Source organism: Zootoca vivipara, chromosome 15 (genome assembly GCF_965207765.1).
Source record: "Zootoca vivipara chromosome 15, rZooViv2.hap1.1, whole genome shotgun sequence".
NCBI lineage: Eukaryota > Metazoa > Chordata > Lepidosauria > Squamata > Lacertidae > Zootoca > Zootoca vivipara.
This window is the reverse complement of record NC_142598.1, coordinates 17,233,508-17,255,358: the sequence shown is the minus strand read 5'-3', so window position 1 is coordinate 17,255,358 and position 21,851 is coordinate 17,233,508. Positions and strand designations below refer to the sequence as shown.

Below are 21,851 nucleotides of genomic sequence, written 5' to 3'. Positions count from 1 at the left end.
AAGCCGTAAACCACAGGATATCATTACAATTCCAAACAGCACCCGCAATCTGGGGTTTTAGCTAACTACATCCTGGTTAGTAGAAATAATTTCCAGAAACCTGACATCCTTCATTTTAGAGATTAAGCACTTTCAAGGCAGCGACTTTTCTCCAATATCAACAAAAGCAAGTAAATCCATTGAGGTCAGCAGCAGTAGCTATGCAAATCTAGCTTGAAAAGAGGATCGCATTTGACTGTTTACACAGTAAACAATTTGCTCAGCAAGGGCCAAAATGGAGGCAATTAGAACAGATAAACACATGATGAAAAATACTTATCAAGATGTTGTCTTGATATAATTCAATTCTGGTTTGGGGCACAAACCAAGCCTCTCATATATTCTCATATGCGCCATGTTTTTTGTTTGTTTGTTTTTAAAATTATATTTATTAAGATTTTTCAGCTTGAAATTACAGATCATCATATCATCACATCGCATTATATCACAGAAAAAAAGAAATTTAAAGAAAAAGAAAAAAAACAATAAAGCAAAAAACTGGGGGAAAATTCCATAAAAAACAAAACAAAAAAACCAATCTCATTTTAATAACTTTGTAATAACTTCGACTTCCCCGTTCCTCCCTTCCTGAGTCTTGTTATATCCCATTAGCAATTTTCATACTTATACAATTCCAAAACTATCAATTTAAATCTTAAAATAATGACTTGAATAAAATCCTTTAATCCAAATTATCAAACACTTTATTCCCTATAATTATTTCCTTTAGCCTATTAATTTTCGCTAAAAAATATTCTACCTTATCCATTCTGACAATTCTATTACCTCGCTTCTAGCCTAATTCAATTTCTAAATCCCCCCTCCTTCTCCCGGATGACATTTCCCTGGATATCCCGACCAGCTCCTTTATACATTCCAATTCTAAACCATTTGATCTGTCCCTTAATTGCAGTATCTCATAACAATAAATCCACTCCGTCTCTCGACCACTCCAGCCCACTCCCCTCTTTCCAGCAGCCCTTCTGCCAACCCCATTCCAGATCTTCCTTCTTCCTGCCCCCCCCCCCATTTAGCTTGTCCTTCGCCTGGATCTTGCCTCCCTTCTCTCACTAGGGAGGTTCGAATCCAGATCACATCTTTGTTCATTGTCACAGCTTGGCTATTTTTACCAAGAACCTGCTCTCCCTCTCTCACTGGGAGAAGCGGTTCCTGGGCTTCTTCGCACATTGAAGCTCCTCGATAATAACGTATGTCCTGCGCAACCTCTCTCACCGCTTGCACTTCGATCAAATTCTGTTGCTCCTCTTGTTCTTCCTCCTTTAAATCTTTAACGTTTTTGTCATCTATAGCCTCAACCTGTGTCTTAAAATTGTCTGTGGGGAGAAGTTGTTGCTGGGTTTCAATCCATAACTTTGTAAATCTTTTGTATTCTTTTACTCCTGTCAACACTTCTTGAACTTTTTCCCATACATTTTGTATCCCATTCTCATACATCTTGCAATGTTGTTTTGACTATCTGTATCCTTTGTCTTCTCAAATTACAATATGGCGTATAGGCTGTTGTGCCAGAGACGAGTCCTAATGATGCCTAATTGGAGCCTCCAGTTTCCCGTCACCCGGTTACCGGAGAGCTCGTTAGTAGACAATTCCAATTTTTGCAGAAATCCACACATATAAAATGAATCACCTCCCCTTGGCCTCATATGCGCCATGTTGTCACCCACAGGAGGCAGGAGGAGAATCAAATTCAACCTACAATATAGCACAATTCTTACAAGGTGGCTTCCTATGTTCTAGGTCCTGCTAGGGGAAGATCGAGGGCTGCATATGCCGGGGCGAAACTAGGCTTTATTTCACCTGGGTCAAATTCAACCTACAATATAGCACAATTCTTACAAGGTGGCTTCCTATGTTCTATCTCCTGCTAGAGGAAGATCGAGGGCTGCATATGCCGGGGCGAAACTAGGCTTTACAGTGGTACCTCTACTTACGAATAACTCTACTTACGATTTTTTCTACTTACGAATGGAGCTCTGTCCGCCATCTGGGATGTGGTTTAGATAGGATTTTTTCCACTTACGAATTTTTGATAGGGTTGCTTCGACTTAAGATTTTTTTCTCCCAATGCATTCCTATGGGATTCGACTTACAATTTTTTTCGACTTACAAATGTGCGTTCGGAACGCATTAAATTCGTAAGTAGAGGTACCGCTGTATTTCACCTGGCACACCCCCATGCGCATTTGCGTACCCATACACATAGAGGCTGGGAGCCACAATGACGCTCCTCCGGAGGCTTCAAACAGAGCAAAAAAACTGACTAGCTTCCCCCTCCTAAAGCGCAGCTCATGCACAGGATGATTTGCTTAACTATAGCTGCTGTAAGCAAAGCACGCAAACAAATTAATCCTACATCTTATCTTATCCTTGTATACTTTGTGGTGATAAAAGCCAAATTTACAAGACAACAAAAGATCTTTAGCTATGGGATAATGGAAAAGATGCAAGGAAGAAGTATTGAACAAGACTGCATGCAAGTCAAAGCAATACCGGTAGTAGCAAAAGACTTTTATCAGGACCAAATGAAGTGACACATAAAGTAGTGAGAAGCTTTAGAGTTCAACCAGACAATACAGGCTGCTCACATAAAATGTTTGATATATTTTGGACTCCACCCAGCTTGTAACCAAGTTCAAGCAACAAAGATTCGTCACAGTATGCAAATGCCATAATTTCTCTTTGAACATTGTCGACACATGAACTTATCTGACTCATGCCATGTTTCTTATTTTGTGAGCCTTTACTTGACCTTGAATTCCATGTCCTGCTTTAAAGTGACATTTTCATTAAGTCCAGGATAATCCCCATTTTGCTTAGCATCAAACGAAAAATTCAGATGAAGCTGACTCTTTGCCAGATTCCCTTTACCTTAAGTATTCAAAATGCAATTCCTGGTTTATAACATTAGTATGCTCTAAGAATCCAGCAGGAAGAGATCTTTAACACCCTTCATATATTAGAACTTTCCACAAATAGCCACTTTGTTTAATCAGCAAGAAGGGTAGGGGACAAAAATAGAAGCTTCCCATACATAGAATAAACTACCATTAAGCCTTCTGTTATGTTTTTAAGCTAAGAGCCAAAGTGAATATTTGCTTCATGTAGCCAACACACAATACAGCTGTCCCATATGGCTGCTTTTGGACAGCAGAATATTAACTTCGAAGCCCATCAGGCAGCCTGTAATTAACAGAAGCAGTTGAACATTTCATGACACCTTTTAATGCTGAAGACTTAAAAGTCACACGCAAGAGCGGGTTGCTTATTTTAGCTTGAAGGAAAAGGCTTCTGAGGATAAAGCACAGAAATCAAAAAGCATTCTCTGCAGTAGCAAATGAAGGAAACTCCACTGCAACCATGTCACTTATGATTGCTATACAGTGGTACGGTACCTCGGTTTAACCTGATGCGAACTTTCCCATTGAAAGTAATGGAAAGTGGATTAATCCGTTCCAGACGGGTCCGCGGAGTACTTAAACTGAAAATACTCAAACCGAAGCGTACTTAAACCGAGGTATGACAGTAGTTTTAAGCTTAAAAAGTAAGTATCATGCTACAGAGGCAACATAAATTCAAGGGTATTCTCCTGACCTCAACTTTTTCAAACATCAACAAGAATCATAATGAAACTGACATAATAAAAAATGAAATCATTGTTGGCCATGACTTTGAACCAATATTATGGATGACATACTAAATCTAAACTTTAAAGTGCAGCTATTTGCATACAGACGGGATGCAGAAACATGCAATTCCACATCCTCTCCTTTTCCCACCTCTCTGCCTGGAGGAGCTGTTGTCAAAGTAATATCCAATAAGAAAATGTCTGCTCCTTCTCCTTTTCATTGTGTCCCAGAATGTAGACATGTATTCACCTTGAAAGGTATACTGTATATGAATATCAGGAAGTAAGGGTCCTCTTGATTCTAGGGTATTTTCAAAAGGGGTGGTGGGAGCTATTATGTCACCCTGACAACAACTCTCCATAATTTGGCTCTGAACACCTGGTATTTTGCATGGCCAATGATCACAAAGACCTTCATATGTCTAGAACAGGGATGGCCAACAGGTCAATCATGATCTACTGGTAGATCCCCGCGAGGCTTAGGTAGATCGCGGCCGATCTCTGGCTCCCTTTCCTTAGCATCACTAAAACTGACTCCTGCCACACCCCCTCGCCATGCCCTCCATTGTTGTATGATCTCTGGAAGGGAAGACGGAGCTCTCTCTGTATTGCTGTTTTGATCCATAGCGATCTTCTTGTGAGTGACTTTACCCCTTGGTCGCTTGCCTTTAACCCCCCCAAAAAAGCAGAACTCCCCCCCAAAAAGCTCAATAACTGTGAGCTGAAACCCCCCAAAAACAGGGCTTTCCTCCTCCCTTAAAAAAGCTGAACAACTTTTAGCTGAACAGCAAAAAAAAAACCAGGGGTAGATCACTGCCAACTTTTAATTCTGCAAGTAGATTGCAGTCTCTTGAGAGTTGGCTACCCCTGGTCTAGAAGATCTTATAAAATCTCTAAACTAAAAAGAACTGTTCTTCACAAGTTGTACAATTCCATCTGCACCCTATTCAGCCACCTACATGTAGATACTATCATAACTGCATTTGCTTTGATTATATTTCTATGAACAGAACTAAAGGCTTCAGATATCTCGTTTGTGTTCCAGAAAACAATAGTCACAATAATCCTTATTTTCGAAAGTAACAGGGAAAAGTTCAGGCCAGACTGAAATACTGAATACAATTTTGAAGATTTATTTTAAAATGTCCCAAACTCTTGCAAGATAGGAGTTTTCATTTTTTATCCTTGCACAAGACTGACCACATGTTGTCACACAATGTATTACCTTGTTTCAGTTCTGCTAATTGATATTTTAATGCTGCAAATTTTCCAGATCTTTGGGACAGAATAAATACTGCTAGGCATTTCATTACCTCTTCTAGTTGTTAACAGAATTCGTAAACTGAAATGTTAACCTACACCTTTGTTTAGGGACAATTTGTTATTTTGTTTACTTGTATTTCTCCTACAGAAACATTTCATGGCACACCAAAAAGCATCTAACATCAAATGGTTTTCAGCAAAAAGGCAGATGAAAGGGAAGGAGAAAGAAAGAAACTCAAGAGTTATGCAGGAGAAGTAGACATTTTGGGCAACTTACCCTTACAAGACTTGGAGCAACACAGGAGCATGGCATCTTCACATGCTTCAGGCACTTCTCATGAGACATAAAATTGCAAACTGTAGAAAATAAAGTATGTGTGTTAATTGGTCATTAAAAAAAACATTAAACATTCAATCACATCATTAATCCCGGATTCAATGTTGTATTGTGTAAAGGAGTCCTTGCTTTTTTCTGTCCTGAAACTACTGTTAGTTTCATTACATGACCCCAACTTCTAGTATTATGAGAGAAACTTCTTCCTATCTCCTTTCTCCATACCACCAATTTTTTTTATACACCTCTGTCATGTCCCTCCACACTTGCCAAAAACAACCAAACCCAAATGGTGTACAATTTCCTCATAGTCCCAGGCCCCTGATTATTTTGGTTATGCTCTTCTACCTCTTTTCCAGAACTAAGCTCTCCTTTTCCAGATTCTGTAAAGGTATTATGCTTTCCGAAGTTTTATTTTCAATTCATTTCTTGATCATCTGCAGCATGGAATTTGCATTTTTCACAGCTACATCCTTCTCCCATCTGAAAGATGGGGGCAATAATTGCCTACCATACAGAGATAAAGTGTCTAAAGCAGTCAGAAGCACTAAATTCTGCTATATAAATACCAAATTATTCAGAAAAGTGAAAATTGAAGGAAACTGCAAAGAGCTCCAAATCAGTTTCTCCGGATTGGGTGAACAGACAACTAAATAGCAAAGGCAGGTCAATGAAAGCAAGTGTAAAAAGAGGCACATAAGGGCAAAAAATCCTGTTGTTGCATCCAGGTTGATGTCTGAACTAGCAGTGACTAACTAGGAAAGACATCTTGGGGTTTTAGCGGATAGCTCAATAAAAACATCAACCCAGCGCATGGCAGCTGTGAAAAAATGACATCCTTAGTCACACCTTGTCATTATGCTCTATCAGTGCTTGAATTCCACATCCTGTTACATCTATTGTCACATGTAAATCTTGTGATCAACATACAGTAGTTTGAACCCATTTCTTATTAGCTCTGACTTCTTCCTATGTGGCGTCACTAGCAAGGCAATTCCACATTTTCTATGTTGTCTTGTAATTCCAAACATGTTTACTTAAGTCCAACGGAACTTATTAAGACTTAACTTCCTCATGAGTATGCTTAGGCTTTCAACCTTACTCACACACTTCGACAGGCAGCACCAATTTTCAAGGAGAAAATTGCTGCTTTTCAGGTTTTAAAAATTCAGCTGCCATTTTAAAAGGGCTCTGTGGGATTTGCCATCTTTTGATCATGTGCTACTCATTTTGCTGGAAGGGTAATTGCTTCTATTTCTTTCCATTGTCCTTTTCAGGGGATGCTGCAGCTGAGCACAGATGACCTTGAAGCTATCAGCTATTGGATGCAGAAGCAGAAGCCTTTATTGTTTGTAGCTTTTAAGCTGCATTATCATCTTAGTCATTGCTTTATCTATCATAGCTGTTTTAAGTCATGTTGATTAGAGTTCTCAATCAGAACTTAAATTAATATGCAAAGAGTGGATCCTATTAAGTGCTATACAGTTGATGACAATTTGAGCTCCTTGGAACCTGGGAAAGAGAGAGTTTAAAACTTGTTTTTGCTCATTTCTGTACTATACCAGTTTATATTAAATTTAACTTCATAACAAGGGCTAAAGGTAAAGGGACCCCTGACCATTAGGTCCAGTCGTGACCGACTCTGGGGTTGCGCGCTCATCTCGCATTATTGGCCGAGGGAGCCGGCGTACAGCTACCAGGTCATGTGGCCAGCATGACAAAGCCGCTTCTGGCAAACCAGAGCAGCACATGGAAACGCCGTTTACCTTCCCGCTGTAGCGGTTCCTATTTATCTACTTGCATTTTGACATGCTTTCGAACTGCTAGGTTGGCAGGAGCTGGGACCAAGCAACGGGAGCTGACCCCGTCACAGGGATTCGAAAGGGCTACTACTTGACAATAATAAAGTATTATTATCATCTATTAGATTTCCTACAAAAAAATTTTTTGTGGCCAACATGTCTATTTCACAATATGCTTTCAAAAATGATTCTGTAAATATTTAATGAAAAAGAGTGTTTTTGTCTGATTTATGAATTTTGTGGATGCCTATCAAAACACATCCTTTATAGGAAACATGTTGGTAATATGGTATGACATCAAGGTGATATATTTGCTTTGCAATACCATACAAAATATGTTTTGAAACAACTTCCTCTTTAGTGTGATCATTATTAGCCAAGGCCCTGCTAAAAGTGTTCATATATTCAATGACTTCCCTGGACAAGGCTTTTTATGCAGTGGCTGACAATAGAGGAGGCAAAACATGTCACATATAAAAAAATGACACATTTCAGCAATTCTTTTCTTTCATAAGCAAAAGAAGAAAAGAAACAGAAAAAAGTACTTATACTTTTTAAAATCCTCTACCATTTTTTAAACAGCGTAAAACGTATTATCCTAGCTGTAAACAAAAATTATAATAGAACTATTAGGAAGCCCTGGGTCTAATACCCGTAATGACCTAACAGAGGTTTCCCCCTGAAAAGGACATTATAAGGAAAAGTTCAGATTTTAATCTAATTTAACACCATTTCTACCATGCCTAATTTCCCAGAGAAACCCCAGGCAGCTAGTGAACTTGCTCAACAGAAAATTCCATACTGAGATTCAGCCATTGGAAAAGGAATCTAATACCTACCTTTCCTTCATGTCAATCAATTGCTCCTTTTACACACAGTATAAGATAGAAAAAGATAACAGCTTACAAATTGTAGAACTGTTGAGCTATTGCAGACTCAAGCAAACAGCCCCAATTAGTTAGTTTCTCAAACCCGATGTATCATCATGTATGGCTGGTGGGTTATGTTATAAAAGGTTTTGAAATAATTTAGTAGTAGTCCTGGAAATAAATTTGGCTTCCGGATGGGTAGCCAGTTGAAATGTGTTTTTTTCCCCTTCAAGACTTCCAAGTTCTACATCACAAAAGGTCGTGCCTTCCATTAGTTGCAAGATATTGATTCAAACTGCTTCTTAGACAGGAACAAGCAGCTCAGAAAACCTTATCATTCAAACTTGAGTTGGTTATCAAGGTTATCAAGATAGGCAAAACCAGTCTGTGATTAATTATGAACCTAACCATGTGTGTGTGTATGTGCGCACTTCTTCCCAGATGAGACATGTATCTTGGGTTGAGAGAATATCTTCAGTGCTTGCTGCATAAAAAAACCACAAGGGGGAGGGGAACCCTATGATGTGGGACCCAGCAATTCTCCTGGGATAAGTAGCAACTGCCTCCAAGCAGTTGGCAGCCTACACATCCATATGAGGGACATTCAGGGGCTCCAACAGGCAAATACCGGTAGCTGCTAAAGGCTGGAAGAGACAACATGACACTGTGCTCAGAATGGTAAGAGAGAGGAACAATGGCTGGACTACTTGGAAACACAAGACTGGGTAGGATACAGTAGTAAAATCAGCAGCAACTATGCCCCTGTCAACCTTCGAAAACCTCCTCCTAACAACAAAGGGACTTGGCAAAAGGATGGTATCTGCAATATACAAAATACTACTACAAAATCCCACAAAGCCCCTAGACGTAATAAAAAAACAATGGAAGGACGACATAGGCTATGAGATTAACCCCACTCAGTGGACCAGAATGTGGTCTAAACCTCCCTTTAAATCCATATGAGCGAAAAGGAAAGAACTCACTCTGAAACTCACTTACAGATGGTACCTAACACCGAGGAAACTAGCGCTAATAGGCCCAGGAACCTCATCAAAATGCTGGAGAGGATGCACCTCCACAGGCACATAACTCCACATGTGGTGGGAATGCCCCAAAATCAAACTATTCTGGACAACAATCATACAGGAAATATGCAAAATAACTATTAGAAGTCACCCCAGAATTGGCCCTACTAAACAACTTCCAAGTTAATAATGCCCACTCACATCACAAAGAGCTCATAACCTACTTACTCTCAGCAGCCAGAAGCATAATAGCCAGACACTGGAGAGACCTGTCAGGAGTAAGCATGGATCAATGGTATCAAATACTATGGGAAACAGCTTTATTAGAAAAACTAACCAATAAACTGAAACTGACACGGGGACAAATAAAAGAAGATGCCTTCACCCTGATATGGCTCCCCTATATCACATACACAGCCCAACAAGACAACGACAAGAATCCGCCAACAGCATATGAATCAATATGGCTAACTTGATAGAAAAACACCCACCCACCCCACTCACACAAGAAACAAAGTTCACCACAGCCAATCACAAACAACCACACCGTAGGCCAACCCCAACCTCTCTCACCAGCAAAGGAACACAAGCAAGTAGTAAAGAGATGCCGACACAAAACCCCCACACATACATTTAGTAGAATAGAAGCATTGCCACCCAACCCCACCACCACTCACCATGGCCCCCTTCACCTCTTTCCCCCTTTTCTTCCTAATGTAACACTAATGTCTCAACAAATGAAACTGATCTGTAGAAAATGTAACTTGAAAAAAGAGACATTGCACATACTTTTGTAAACCAAGAAATCATAAATAAAAAATATGTTGTTGTTGTTGTTGTTTAAAAAGACTGGGTAGGGAAGAAGACAACACTGCACAGTGTGGCAATGGTTGAACAACTGTTTCCAAGATAAGGCCATCACCCCCATATTCACCATTAGGTAAAAATTAGCTGCTAAATGGAAAAGTACATCTCAAAAATACACAATAAAGCAATCACCAGGTAAAGCTTGACAGAAATATGCACAGAAAATGCCTATCTAATTTACCATAGGAAGATATAGACATCAAAACCAAGCTCACTATTGACTTCTAAATTGTGGGTTGATGGTGTGGCAAAGACCTTTTATAGCTGTGTTTCTTAGAAAACCAGAAGTAAAAATAGCTATTTCTAACCTAATGTTCATTCAATCAACATTGGGTGTATGCTTCCGGGGAGGGGAAGACTTAGCCTGTCTGGAAAGTAACAACTGCTACAAGATTTAATGGCACAAGCAGGCTTCACTCTGAGCACTGAGTGTAGTCCATCATCCCATTTGGATGGATTTGGCCCATGGGCAGGAAGTGTAGTGATGCATAACTGTGCCCTGGAATGTTGCTTAGCAGTTATAGGCCACTGTTGATACCTGCTAGAGGACCTGTGGTATATGGGGGAGGCCCATACTTTTCACCAGAAAATCCCAGTTAGAAATGAAGTCAAAACTGGGAAAATGATAAACAAGCTATCAGGAGGAGGCAGTGCAGAATCTGAACCACAATGGCCAAGAAAATCAATTCTAGCACAGTGGAACTAACACCAGATCCTCAGGCTTATGCATGTATGGAAGGAAACCTAATAGTCCAACATCCAGGAGGCCTGAAACAACTGCCTAATTGAAGCAGAAATGTTACTCACTGTGGCAGTGCTGCAATTGAATTAAGAAAGAAGTTACAGCCAAAGATGTTTAAGTGATGTCATTTCCCTCTTCAACTTCAGTCTGGAGTATTATTTGCCAATGGGATTGCCACAACCCGAAATTTACTTAGGTTTCCAGAAAATGCACTCAGATGACTGGTAACTTTTATAAAATCTACAAGTTTTGCTCTTTTCCCCGAAACAACAGTCAGCATTGTGGGGCAGGGGGAGATCTCCCTAGAAAATTAGGGCCTTTATAACCATGTTTGCCTCACAAAGCAAGCCATGGTATTGAAACAGAAGCATTATATGGAGTATATCAAACTCTCGTTGGATGCCTTAAGTCAGAGTCCACAGCTCCCTTGACTGACTACATTCTTTCTGCGGCACCCCTGTGGGGGTCAGGAGCCCAGTTATGTCACCCATTCACCTGCAGGCACCATTCACCTGGCACCATTCACCTGTGGAGCTTATAGCCAGGGCTGCTGCAATAAACAGCTGTGCAAGCCTTTGGGAGGCAGAGAGCAAGAGGGCATCAGAGGAGGGAGGGAAAGAAAGAGGGACAGTGGCCAGTGTTGCCTGCGGCACCCCTGACCATTATTCAAGGCACCCCAGGGTGCCACGGCACACTGGTTGAAAATCTCTGCCTTAAGTGATAAAATGTATTAACAGTGATCATAGGACCTATATGCAAATTGAAAACTTTTGCATGTTACTGGTCCTATACTTCTCTCAAATTTCCTTTTCTGGTTCCTACAGAAACTGTCGGCTCTCCTTAAGAAATCCTTTGGCATGAAGCTCCCAAAAACATACAGTTGATCAGTTTTGGTAATCAAGAGAAAGTAATAAGAAAATATCCTGGAATTGCAGTCCTCTTTTCAACAAACAGCCTTTGAACTCAGAAGGACCAGATCAAGAGAGAACTGAGCATTCTTCACAAATATTACTGGTATATGTGTGATAAATAATGGGATTATGCTTGAACCTAACTATCTAACAGCACAGGAATTTTAGCAGTATTTTCACAAAGGTGTCAAAATTCTAGATTATCACATTGAATATCGCTTATGAGTTCATGGTTGAATCATCACTTCCCTTACTGCTAATTAAGTGAATCAACTTTCAATGGATCAGTGAGGAAGGTCAGGCTCCAGTAAGTGAGCAACAAAGAAGGTCTATGGCAGGTTCAAACAACAGTGGAATCAAGCGTAACTAAAATAAATGGGGGGTGGACATGCTGGGGAAATTAATTTTTACAGAGCAACTTCAAAAGGTAGAGGGATCCAAGTCAAAAAGGAAACTAATCTATCAGTGTTAGAAACTCAGATATATAAGCTAGTTGCCAAATGGCATCTTAAACCAAGGTTACAGTCGCCAAAACAAAATGTCTAGGTGCCATTTTGGGGCAAGACAGCTCTAAAGTATTATTTTTCAAATGATTTAGACACACCTGTTACTCTCCTGTTATGTGCAGGAAAATCAGGGCACATGAGCCCAAGATTCATCACTACTTGTTTCTGATTCACCAAACCAAACCTTAACGGATTATCTGAATGTAGTTAAGGTCTACTTTTGCGATCTGGAGTGTGCTGTGGGGGTTACACGTTCCCTCTAACTCCCTTGTTATTTCACCCACATCAGTGTTCTTCAACCTTGGGTCCCCAGATGTTGTACTACAACTCCCATTAACCCCAGTAAACAAAAACAATGCTCATAGCAAATCTACTGCCTCACATGAATTTTACCTATCCCATCCACAATGTGTTTTAACTATAGTACAATGTTATGTCTGTATCATTCCCAAACAGACATTCCCCTTTTTACCAGGGTTTTAAATGAGTTTGTATGCCTAGATTAAGATGGAATCCACTGATGCAGACATCAACAATACCTCATAGTTACAGCCAACAATGAAGGGCAAGGGAGTATTTACATGGGGGTGGGGGGTGCAGCACATGAGCCCAAGTCAGGCTCCATATCTCCTAGCCATGGCTAGATAAAAAACATTATATATGACCAGATCTAATGGTGAGTCATTGTAAATACTGAAGAAAATTGATGGCACAGACCTAGAGATGGAAGCATACAAGTCCAACCAAGTAGGCTGAGCTGTTTGTACTGCTATTTGCTTCAGAACTCTTTGTAATGAGAAATAGTAATTAATCCTATTTAGTTTTTCTAACTTATGGATAAAGTTTTCAGAGATGTAAAAAAGATTAAAATAGGTTAAAATGTAGCCCATTTCAGTAGCATTCCTGAAAAAGCATTTCTGAACATTTTCAAAGTACTTTAAAACAAATTGTATGCCTTAATTTTGTATTAATTTGCTCTGAGTCAAAAATCCTACAAAGCTAAATAAATGAACTCAAAAGTGCAATTATGCAGTCAAAATTGCTATTTCTTAACTGCAAATGTTCACCTCAAATACTTTATATCCATTGTTTAAAACATTCAGAGCATAACCACACTGAGCAGACACTTTATGCTGACTTTTCCTCTAGCCAAGGACCATTCATAATGAATGTAATTTATCAAGGTGTGTAGGAAGGAAAGAAGTACCGTCTTATGAAAGAGACAGAAATTGGATTGTTGACTAAAATGGGACCAGGGATGAAAGGAAAAAAAGCTGTGTAAATGGCCATGAGAAGTATGATGTTCTTTACAAAAGAGACTAATATTAGTACTTATTTACTAATCTATGGGTCAATATTTCAATGGTTATCAGCTAAAGGGACTAGAAAACAAGGAAGGAAAGATCTACTGAACATGTTCATGATAAGTATATTACTGCTTTGCATTGAAGTAATGACTAAGGCAAGCAATAATTTATCACCTTTACATCAAGACTTTGTTATTTATGATCAACATTTTTGTGTAATCTTCTGTAAGTGAGTTTGCATAAGATTCTCTCTCCTCTCACAAGCAAAAAAGGCACTTCAGTGTTCTTGGTTTAAATGTCTTCAAAATTAGTTGATGCAAAAGAACTCCTGGTTGGTGCATAATCACACACACACTACTGCATTGCTCAATTATACCCAGCTATATAGTATATGACTCATTCCCTGGGTTCCATACCTAGCTCACACCCTCTTTTTTATGTAATATGGATATGAGCAATGCTTAATCATAGTGCTACTCTAAATCTTTAAATAACGTATGTCACCCTTCTGTATGCGACCTTTGTGCTCAAGGCCATCTTATGATGTCTGCATCTTAGCAAGTTACAACAGATCAGTGTGGCGTGTCAAGATGCTTAGACCCTAATGCATCAAGAACAAACAGGGACAACAGCTGCTTCCTCCAAAGGAAAGGGAAGGAAACAGCCCTGCAGACTCAGAAATTATGCATAGCATAAAAGTTCAAATAGACTCAATGCGTCCAATAACTTGATTTACACGCAGGATACAAGATAGGTAAGAGAAGCAAGTCTCAAAGCCAGATGATCCTTCCCCTTTTTATCATGGTCTCCTTACTGTTTGGAGAAAAAACCAAATTATCTGGAGAGATCTCACTCCCAGTAAACTGGCCCCCACCTCAATAAAAACCAAGTACTGTAGCAAAGTATCATATTGAACAGGCTCTAAAAGCTGGATGGAAGAAAAAGGATCTTTACCTGAAACTAACAAGGATGTCAAAGCCATGGTTCAGAAAGAATAATCTAGACAGGACGGAATGCATACCACAGTGAAAATAATCCAAGTTCTGAATAAAGGATAATTAAGTTCTTGGTTCAGAATAACCTTCTGGTTGTTCAGTATTTACTTCAACTATAAAATGTAGGTTTCTGGTGGAAGGCAAGATAGAGAAAGACAAACAACAGAAGTGTCATACCCTGGCCAGTGAAGTTGTGCCCAAAAAGGCACCTAGAAAGTCCATTGTGGCGACTGTAACTTAGGTTTAAGGTGCCATTTGGCAATTACCTTATATATCCAAGTTTCTAACACTGGGCACCCTTCCTATGCATATAAGAAGTGGCGTCTACAGGCATACTAGTAATAATAATAATAATAATAATTTATTATTTATACCCCACCCATCTGGCCGGGTTCCCCCAGCCACTCTGGGCGGCTTCCAAAAAAACAGAAATTCTAAAATACAGAAATCCATCAAACATTAAAAGCTTCCCTAAACAGGGCTGCCTTGAGATGCCTTCTAAAGGTCTGGTAATTGTTCTCTTTGACCTCTAGTGGGAGGGCATTCCACAGGGTGGGTGCCACTACCGAGAAGGCCCTCTGCCTGGTTCCCTGTAACTTGGCTTCTCGTAATGAGGGAACCGCCAGAAGGCCCTCGGAGCTGGACCTCAGTGTCCGGGCAGAACGATGGGGGTGGAGACGCTCCTTCAGGTATACCGGACCGAGGCCGTTTAGGGCTTTAAAGGTCAACACCAACACTAGGGTCTGCACAGAGTTTTTCCATGCAAAGGTGATCCTGGCTGGTCCAAGATCCCCATTCATATGAAGGAGCTCTATGAGTGTACATCAGTACATGCACAGAACCGCTTGTCATGTGCACCAAATGCATGGCATGGCTAGCAAGCGCAGCAGAGGGGAGGGCACATCCCTATTCCCCCTTCTCTCTTCTCCTTTAGTGAAACCAATACCATTTGCGTAAGTTGACCTAACAACCTCCAAGATGGAAGAATAGGAGACAATTTTACCACAGAAAACCACAGTAAACAAGGGACACTACGGAACAACTCTTCAGCCCACCAATAGCAGCCCATCAGCATGGAAGGACCAAGACCCTACCAGTCCCAAAAGACTCAAGTGCACACAGAAGGGGTTTAACACTTACACCCCTCGTAAGCATCTGTTCATCTCTGACCCCTCAAAAAGAGAGTATGTCCCTATAGAATCTCAGTGGCAGCTAAGATGGCATACAGCCTGTCACAGAAAACCATAAATGTTGCACCAGATCACCAACCTATGTATCCTAATCTACCTGTGGCTGGCAGTTTCTTCAGTAATCAAATCTAACACAACCAGCTTCCATGGAATGACTTGCTCTGAGATGATGTGACCAGTTTGTTTCTGGCAACAGAGAGGAAACTACGATAAAGGACTCAGCTGCTCAGTTTCTACCTGCCAGGCAGCTTTTCAGGAGACAAATGTACACAGGTCTCACTACCCAAACACAATGCATTCTCAGGAAATTGTTTGTTAGGTGAATGTTTGCACAAGAAGTTGACAATTTCCATTTATTCCTATGGGGAAATTTCAAATGTGCTCCCAACCACAGAATTTTGGCCCCAAAATGATGAAAAAACCAGAGAAAACCCAGGAAAAACCCACTGAAACCTTGCAAAAGGCAAACAAGGAAGGGTAAAATGCTCTCTTATTTGTCCAATCTCTCCACTTCCTCCCTCCCACCATGGTTTCTGGGCTACACACAGGTCTGCCTGTTTGGATATCTGAATCAGTGGTGTGTATAGCAAGGTTTGGGTACTAATGCCTCATGTTTGGATAAGCGAATTTTCATATAACAAGTGCTTGGATAACGGGACCTGCAAGTAGTGGCAAGCCTATTAAGAGGGAATTCCCTTACAGCTGTGGTGCAACAGGGAGATTTTTTCCAGGGCAAAACGAAGTGATGAGAAAAGCTTCATCTAATAAACCTCAAGATGTCAAGACAAAGTTATCTTGTCAGGAATATATACATACACATATACATAAACATATACAAGGAAAAGTCCCTGGCATCTGGATCTATGGCAACCCAGTAAGTTTTTACCAGCACATAAATGGCACAAAGAGCTTCACCCGAATGATACCAACCTGTTAAGCAACTATTTAAGTAACAAAAGCCCTACCTTGGCAATCTTACAAGGGAAAGTGATTTGCATTTGCTGCTGCTGCAACAGGAAAAGCTTTTCCCAACTCAGAGATGAATCACAGAATCGTAGAGATGGAAGGGGTTCTAAGGGTCATCTAGTCCCACCCCCTGCAATGTAGCAATCTGAACGTCCAATCTGAAACCACACCCTGCAAATGTGCTAGCAGTTTCATTGCCAGAGGAAGGGGGGAAACCCACATTGAGAGGTTGGTTTAAGATAAAACGAGAACCACCAGGAAGGGAAATGTTGGCAAACCTACAAAAGGAAGTCCTTTGCATCTGCTGCTGGTATGGAGATCAAGTGACTAAGAAAGCTTCACCAGCTCCATTTCTGCCTGCTCGCAGGCACAGGAGCCCTTGCAAAAAGAGACCGTGCGTGTCTGTTGCCTAACCCTTTCTCTTGATGACAGGCTGCCACTCACCCAAAATAGGAAGAAAAATGAAATCTGTCCCTAACACACACATACACCCACCCAAAACCACATTTCTCCTATTGATAACACCACCATCAGGAGTTGTGAGATTAACGTTCTTGCTTTTATTATGTATCGTGTGTGTGTGTGTGTGTGTGTGTGTGTGTTGCGTTTGTATGTTGTGAACTGCCCTGAGATCTCCGGGTGGAGGGCGGCATACAAAATAACTAACTAGATAGATAGAACAGGATCACAACTTCGAGCTCCACATCAGGCAAAGGATTCCTGCATTGCAGGGGGATGGCCTAGTTGACCCTTACGGTCCCTTCTAACTCGACAATTCTATGATTCTTCTATGGATAATTTCCCTGATACGGGTCGTGAGATTATTCTTGTTTATATTATGTATTCTATGCATGTGTGTGTACTGTACATTGTATTCATATGTTATGAACCACCTGAAATCTTTGGGTGGAGGGCAGCATACCAAGAAACAAATTGATTAATTCAGGGTCTCACACGCCTAACACACGAAAAAAACCCACATCTCTTCTATTGGTAATTCCCCCACTAGGGGTCGTGAGGAGATACACGTTCTTGTTTTTAATTATGTATTCCGTGTGTGTGTGTGTGTGTGTGTGTGTGTGTGTGTGTGTGTGTGTGTTGTATTTGTATGCTGTGAACCGCCTTGAGATTTTTTCGGCTGGAGGGCGGTATACAAATTAATTAATCGATCGATTAATTTGCAGGATTCCCCCTCCCACACGCGCTCGCTCGCTCTCTCACTCCCACAGGAGCCCGCATTTACCTTCGCAGAGGTACCCCGCCAGCCCCCAGATGAAGTCGGTGCAGTAGTGGCAGAAGGTGGGCTTGGTGAGGGTCACCCTCTTGAAGCAATGCCCGGGCGCATTCCCACGAGACGCCGCTTGATGCTGTTGCTGTTGCTGCTGATGCTGCTGATGCTGCTTGGGCGACGCGGGCGGCGTCCGCCGTTGCTGGTGCAGCGAAGACGCGGAGGAGGACGACGACGACGACGTGGTGGGCAGCGAGCGGCTCTTTCCCCCTCTGCCTATGAGGGGGCTGGCGGTGGGGCTGGAGCCCCGGCTGCCGCTACCGCCGCCGCCGCCAAGCTGGGAGTGAGCTCCGTCTGCCATGCTCGCCCGGCTCGGGAGGGAAGCAGCGGCTCGGGGTCCTCCGCCTCTAGAGAGCGAGAGCACGCACGGGCTGCCGCGTCTCCGTCTCTCTCCTTTCCCCCCTCAGGGGCGCGTCGTGAGGAGACGGGCGGGCAGGCAGCCCCTCTCTTGCGAGACTTCCGCCGCGCTGCCAGGGGAAGCCGGAGGCGGCAGCGGCGGCGGCTGAAGAGGCGGCCTGAGGGAGGAGGAAGGGGAGGGGAGGGGGAGGGACGCAGAAGGGCGGCGCTTCAGCGGCCGCCGCAACCGCCTCATGCCGGGTTCGCGGGCGGCGTGGGCGAGAGTCCCTCTCCCCCTCCCTCTCTCGAGCGGGGAAGGGCCGATGGAACTCCTCGCGCCAGGACGACGACGGCAGCAGCCCCGATCATGTGCTGCTTAGCATACCCTCCAACCAGCGCAGGATCTTAAGGTACAGTACAGTGGTACCTCAGGTTAAGTACTTAATTGGTCCCGGAAGTCTGTACTTAACCTGAAGCGTACTTAACCTGAAGCGAACTTTCCCATTGAAAGTAATGGAAAGTGGATTAATCCGTTTCAGACGATGAAAAACACCCCCTAAAACAGGGGTCCCCAAACTACGGCCCCCGGGCCGGATGCGGCCCAATCGGCCTTCCAATCCGGCCCGCGACGACCCCCGCCGCCCGCTGCCGCCGCCCGCTCTCACGGCGCGCGGCGCAGCGGCGATCTAAAAAATCGCCGAAAATCCTTTGTGCGCATGCGTATGGGCCTCTCCTGACCCGGAAGAGGTCATTTCTGGTGCACTTCCGGGTCAGGGGAGGCCCATACGCATGCGCACAAGCGATTTTCGGTGATTTTTTTCCCGCACGGGCGCGTGTGCGCATGCGCACGGGCGCGCACTCCCCCGCCCTCCGGCCCACTGCGCGCGCACTCCCCTTCCCTCCGGCCCACCGCGCGGTCGGCGCGGCGGGCACCGGCCCGCCGCACGGTAAGTCTGGGGACCCCTGCCCTAAAACAAGAAATTTTAACACGAATTTTACTGGCTAATGAGACTATTGATCCATAAAATGAAGGCAATAATCAATGTACAGTGCCGCATGGGCGTACCCAGGATCAAAACTGGGGGGGGCAAGGGGAGGGGCCAAGGCACGGAAGGGGAGGGGCCACAAAGTGGGCGGGAACGGCGAACTCGCGCTCCGCCGGGCTGTTCCCCTCCCTAGAAGCAGGGCTGGTGGGCGGAGGCGGAGCCCAGCCCAGCGGAGCGCGAGTTCAGCGTTCCCGCCCACCACGCCGCGCTCCCTGGTTCCCCGCCGTGCTTGGCCTTGCCTGAGGGCGCACCGGGGAGCTGGAGGGAGGGTGCGGCGCGGCGCGGCGGGAATGGCGAACTCGCGCTCCGCCGGGCTGTGCTCCGCCTCTGCCCACCAGCCCTGCTTCTAGAGCAGGGCAGCTGCCCTAACTTGCCCCGTGGTGGGTACGCCCTTGTACAGTGGTACCTCAGGTTAAGTACTTAATTGGTTCTGGAAGTCCGTACTTAACCTGAAGGGTACTTAACAGGGCCGTATTAAGCATACCTGGCGCCGTGGTGCGACGGATCCCTCCGGCGCCCCCGCCCCGTTTCCAAGCGCTGCTGCCTGGAGGGCCGGAGCCCTGCACAACCCAGCCTGGCCGTAGGGCCAGCCCTGGGCCAGGGGGCGCTGTCCGCCCCCTGTTGCAATGCCCCTGCGCGCGGTGGAGGCGGCCCCAGGCCCGTGCGCCTCCGGAGAGCGGCCTGAAGCCGCTGAACAGCTGAGGCGCGCCTGGGGCGGTCTCCGCCGTGCCTCTCAGCAGGCGCAGCGGCGCCCCTGGTAGTCTAGCGCCCCGCGCCACCGGACCCGGGCCTAGAGACGGCCCTGGTACTTAACCTGATGTGAACTTTCCCATTGAAAGTAATGGAAAGTGAATTCCCCTCTGCCTCTCTTTCATAACTCTATTTTTATAAATCATTGTCAATACATAGTTCAGATGTATGTAACTGTTTACAATAGCTTTTCAAATAAATTATAAACTTTCCCCATTCTTTATTAAAGAGGTCCTCTTCCTGGTTTCTAATTCTGCCTGTAAGCTTTGCCATCTGGACATAGTTCATCAATTTTGTCTGCCACTCTTCTTTGGTTGGAGTTGTAGACCCTTACGATCATCTAGTCCAACCCCCTGCAAAACACAGTCGCAGCAAAAGCAGCATGGCTCCATCTGTGCCGGATTTACCTATAAGCTATGCAAGCTATAGCTTAGGGCCCCACTCTCTTGGGGGGCCCCCAAAAAATTGGGCCCTGCCTGCTAGCCTGCTCCCTAAAATATCATTGGTTTCCTCATTTCTATATATAGGGTTCCTACATTCTGCATGTGCAAATGGCTTTAGATACCAATTAGGTCCATAAATTACCATATAGCATATATTCAACACAAAAAACAGCAACAATTTGTTGTTGACAAAGGACAGCTGGTCATATAAAGGGTCCCATTACCTTCAGTAGCTTAGGGCCTCATCAAACCTAAATCTTGCCCTGCATACCCTCAAACATTTCCCCAATGAAAACACAGACGTCCTATTGTAGAATAAAAATAATAATTTTACTATTTATACCCCACCCACCCATCTGACTGTTGCTCCTAGCTACTCGCGGAAACTTCCAACATGTATTAAAACATAATAATAATAAAGGTAAAGGGACCCCTGACCATTAGGTCCAGTCGTGACCGACTCTGGGGTTGCGCGCTCATCTCGCGTTATTGGCCGAGGGAGCCGGTGTACAGCTTCCAGGTCATGTGGCCAGCATGACAAAGCCACTTCTGGCAAACCAGAGCAGCACATGGAAACGCCGTTTACCTTCCCGCTGTAGCGGTTCCTATTTATCTACTTGCATTTTTGACGTGCTTTCGAACTGCTAGGTTGGCAGGAGCTGGGACTGAGCAACGGGAGCTCACCCCGTCACAGGGATTCGAACCGCCGACCTTCTGATCGGCAAGCCCTAGGCTCAGTGGTTTAACCACAGCGCCACCTGGGTCCCATTATTTTTATTATAATAATAATAAAAATAATTAAAAAATAACTTCCCTACGGTAGTTGGCTGCCTTCAGATGGCATGGGGGGGGGGATAACGCCAAAGCCTCCAACATTTCTCCGATGAAAATAGGGACATCCTAAGGAAAAACGGGATCAAGTAAGAAAAAGGGATGGATTCTGTAAATCTGGGACTGTCCCTGGAAAATAGGGACACTTGGGGGGGGGGGTCTTGGTTAGGGCGCTCTGCTCCGCCACCACAAAAGGAAGCCTTGCTTGCCCCTCATAGAGGCTTTCCTCGGGTATAACGACCCACCGTAACATACAAGGCCTTTGGGGGATTATTATTATTATGTAATTATTTATACCCTGCATTTCCCCCCTGGCAGGGACTCAAGATGATGGGTAAAAATAAGAACTTTTTTTTGGGGGGGGGGAGGTAACAGTCTTTTAAAAGCAATTAAATAAATAGCTCTGTTGGTAAAGCATGAGACACTTGATGTCAGGATCATGGGTCCGAGCCCCACATTGAGCAAAAAGATTCCTGCCTTGCAGGGGGTCGGGCTAGTTGCCCCTCGTGGTCTTTTCATTTTTTTCAGTTTCACTTTTAATTTGTATACCGCCATTTCCGCTTTGCTATTCACAAGGCAAGTTTACAGCAACAAAATGTGCAGCAAAGGACACACACCTTCAAATAATCTCATCCAATACGAAAACTCTACAATTCTATGATTCTATTAGTTAGTTGGCATCCGTCTGCTTTGAA

The 21,851-nt window shown here is 43.5% G+C and overlaps 1 protein-coding gene across 1 annotated transcript in view; it reads right to left on the bottom strand.

The window, feature by feature from the left end:
- Positions 1-18,473, bottom strand: part of DGKQ (diacylglycerol kinase theta) — a 60,468-nt gene extending 41,995 nt beyond the window's left edge. Inside the window, exons 1-2 of the mRNA XM_035140449.3 lie at positions 17,706-18,473; positions 5,226-5,305 (exon numbers count right to left, since the gene is read on the bottom strand). Of these exons, the coding sequence (XP_034996340.3) occupies positions 5,226-5,305; positions 17,706-18,051 (426 nt within the window). The 5' untranslated portion in view covers positions 18,052-18,473. The remainder of the gene's footprint in view (positions 1-5,225; positions 5,306-17,705) is intronic.
- Between the last annotated feature and the right edge of the window lie 3,378 nt (positions 18,474-21,851).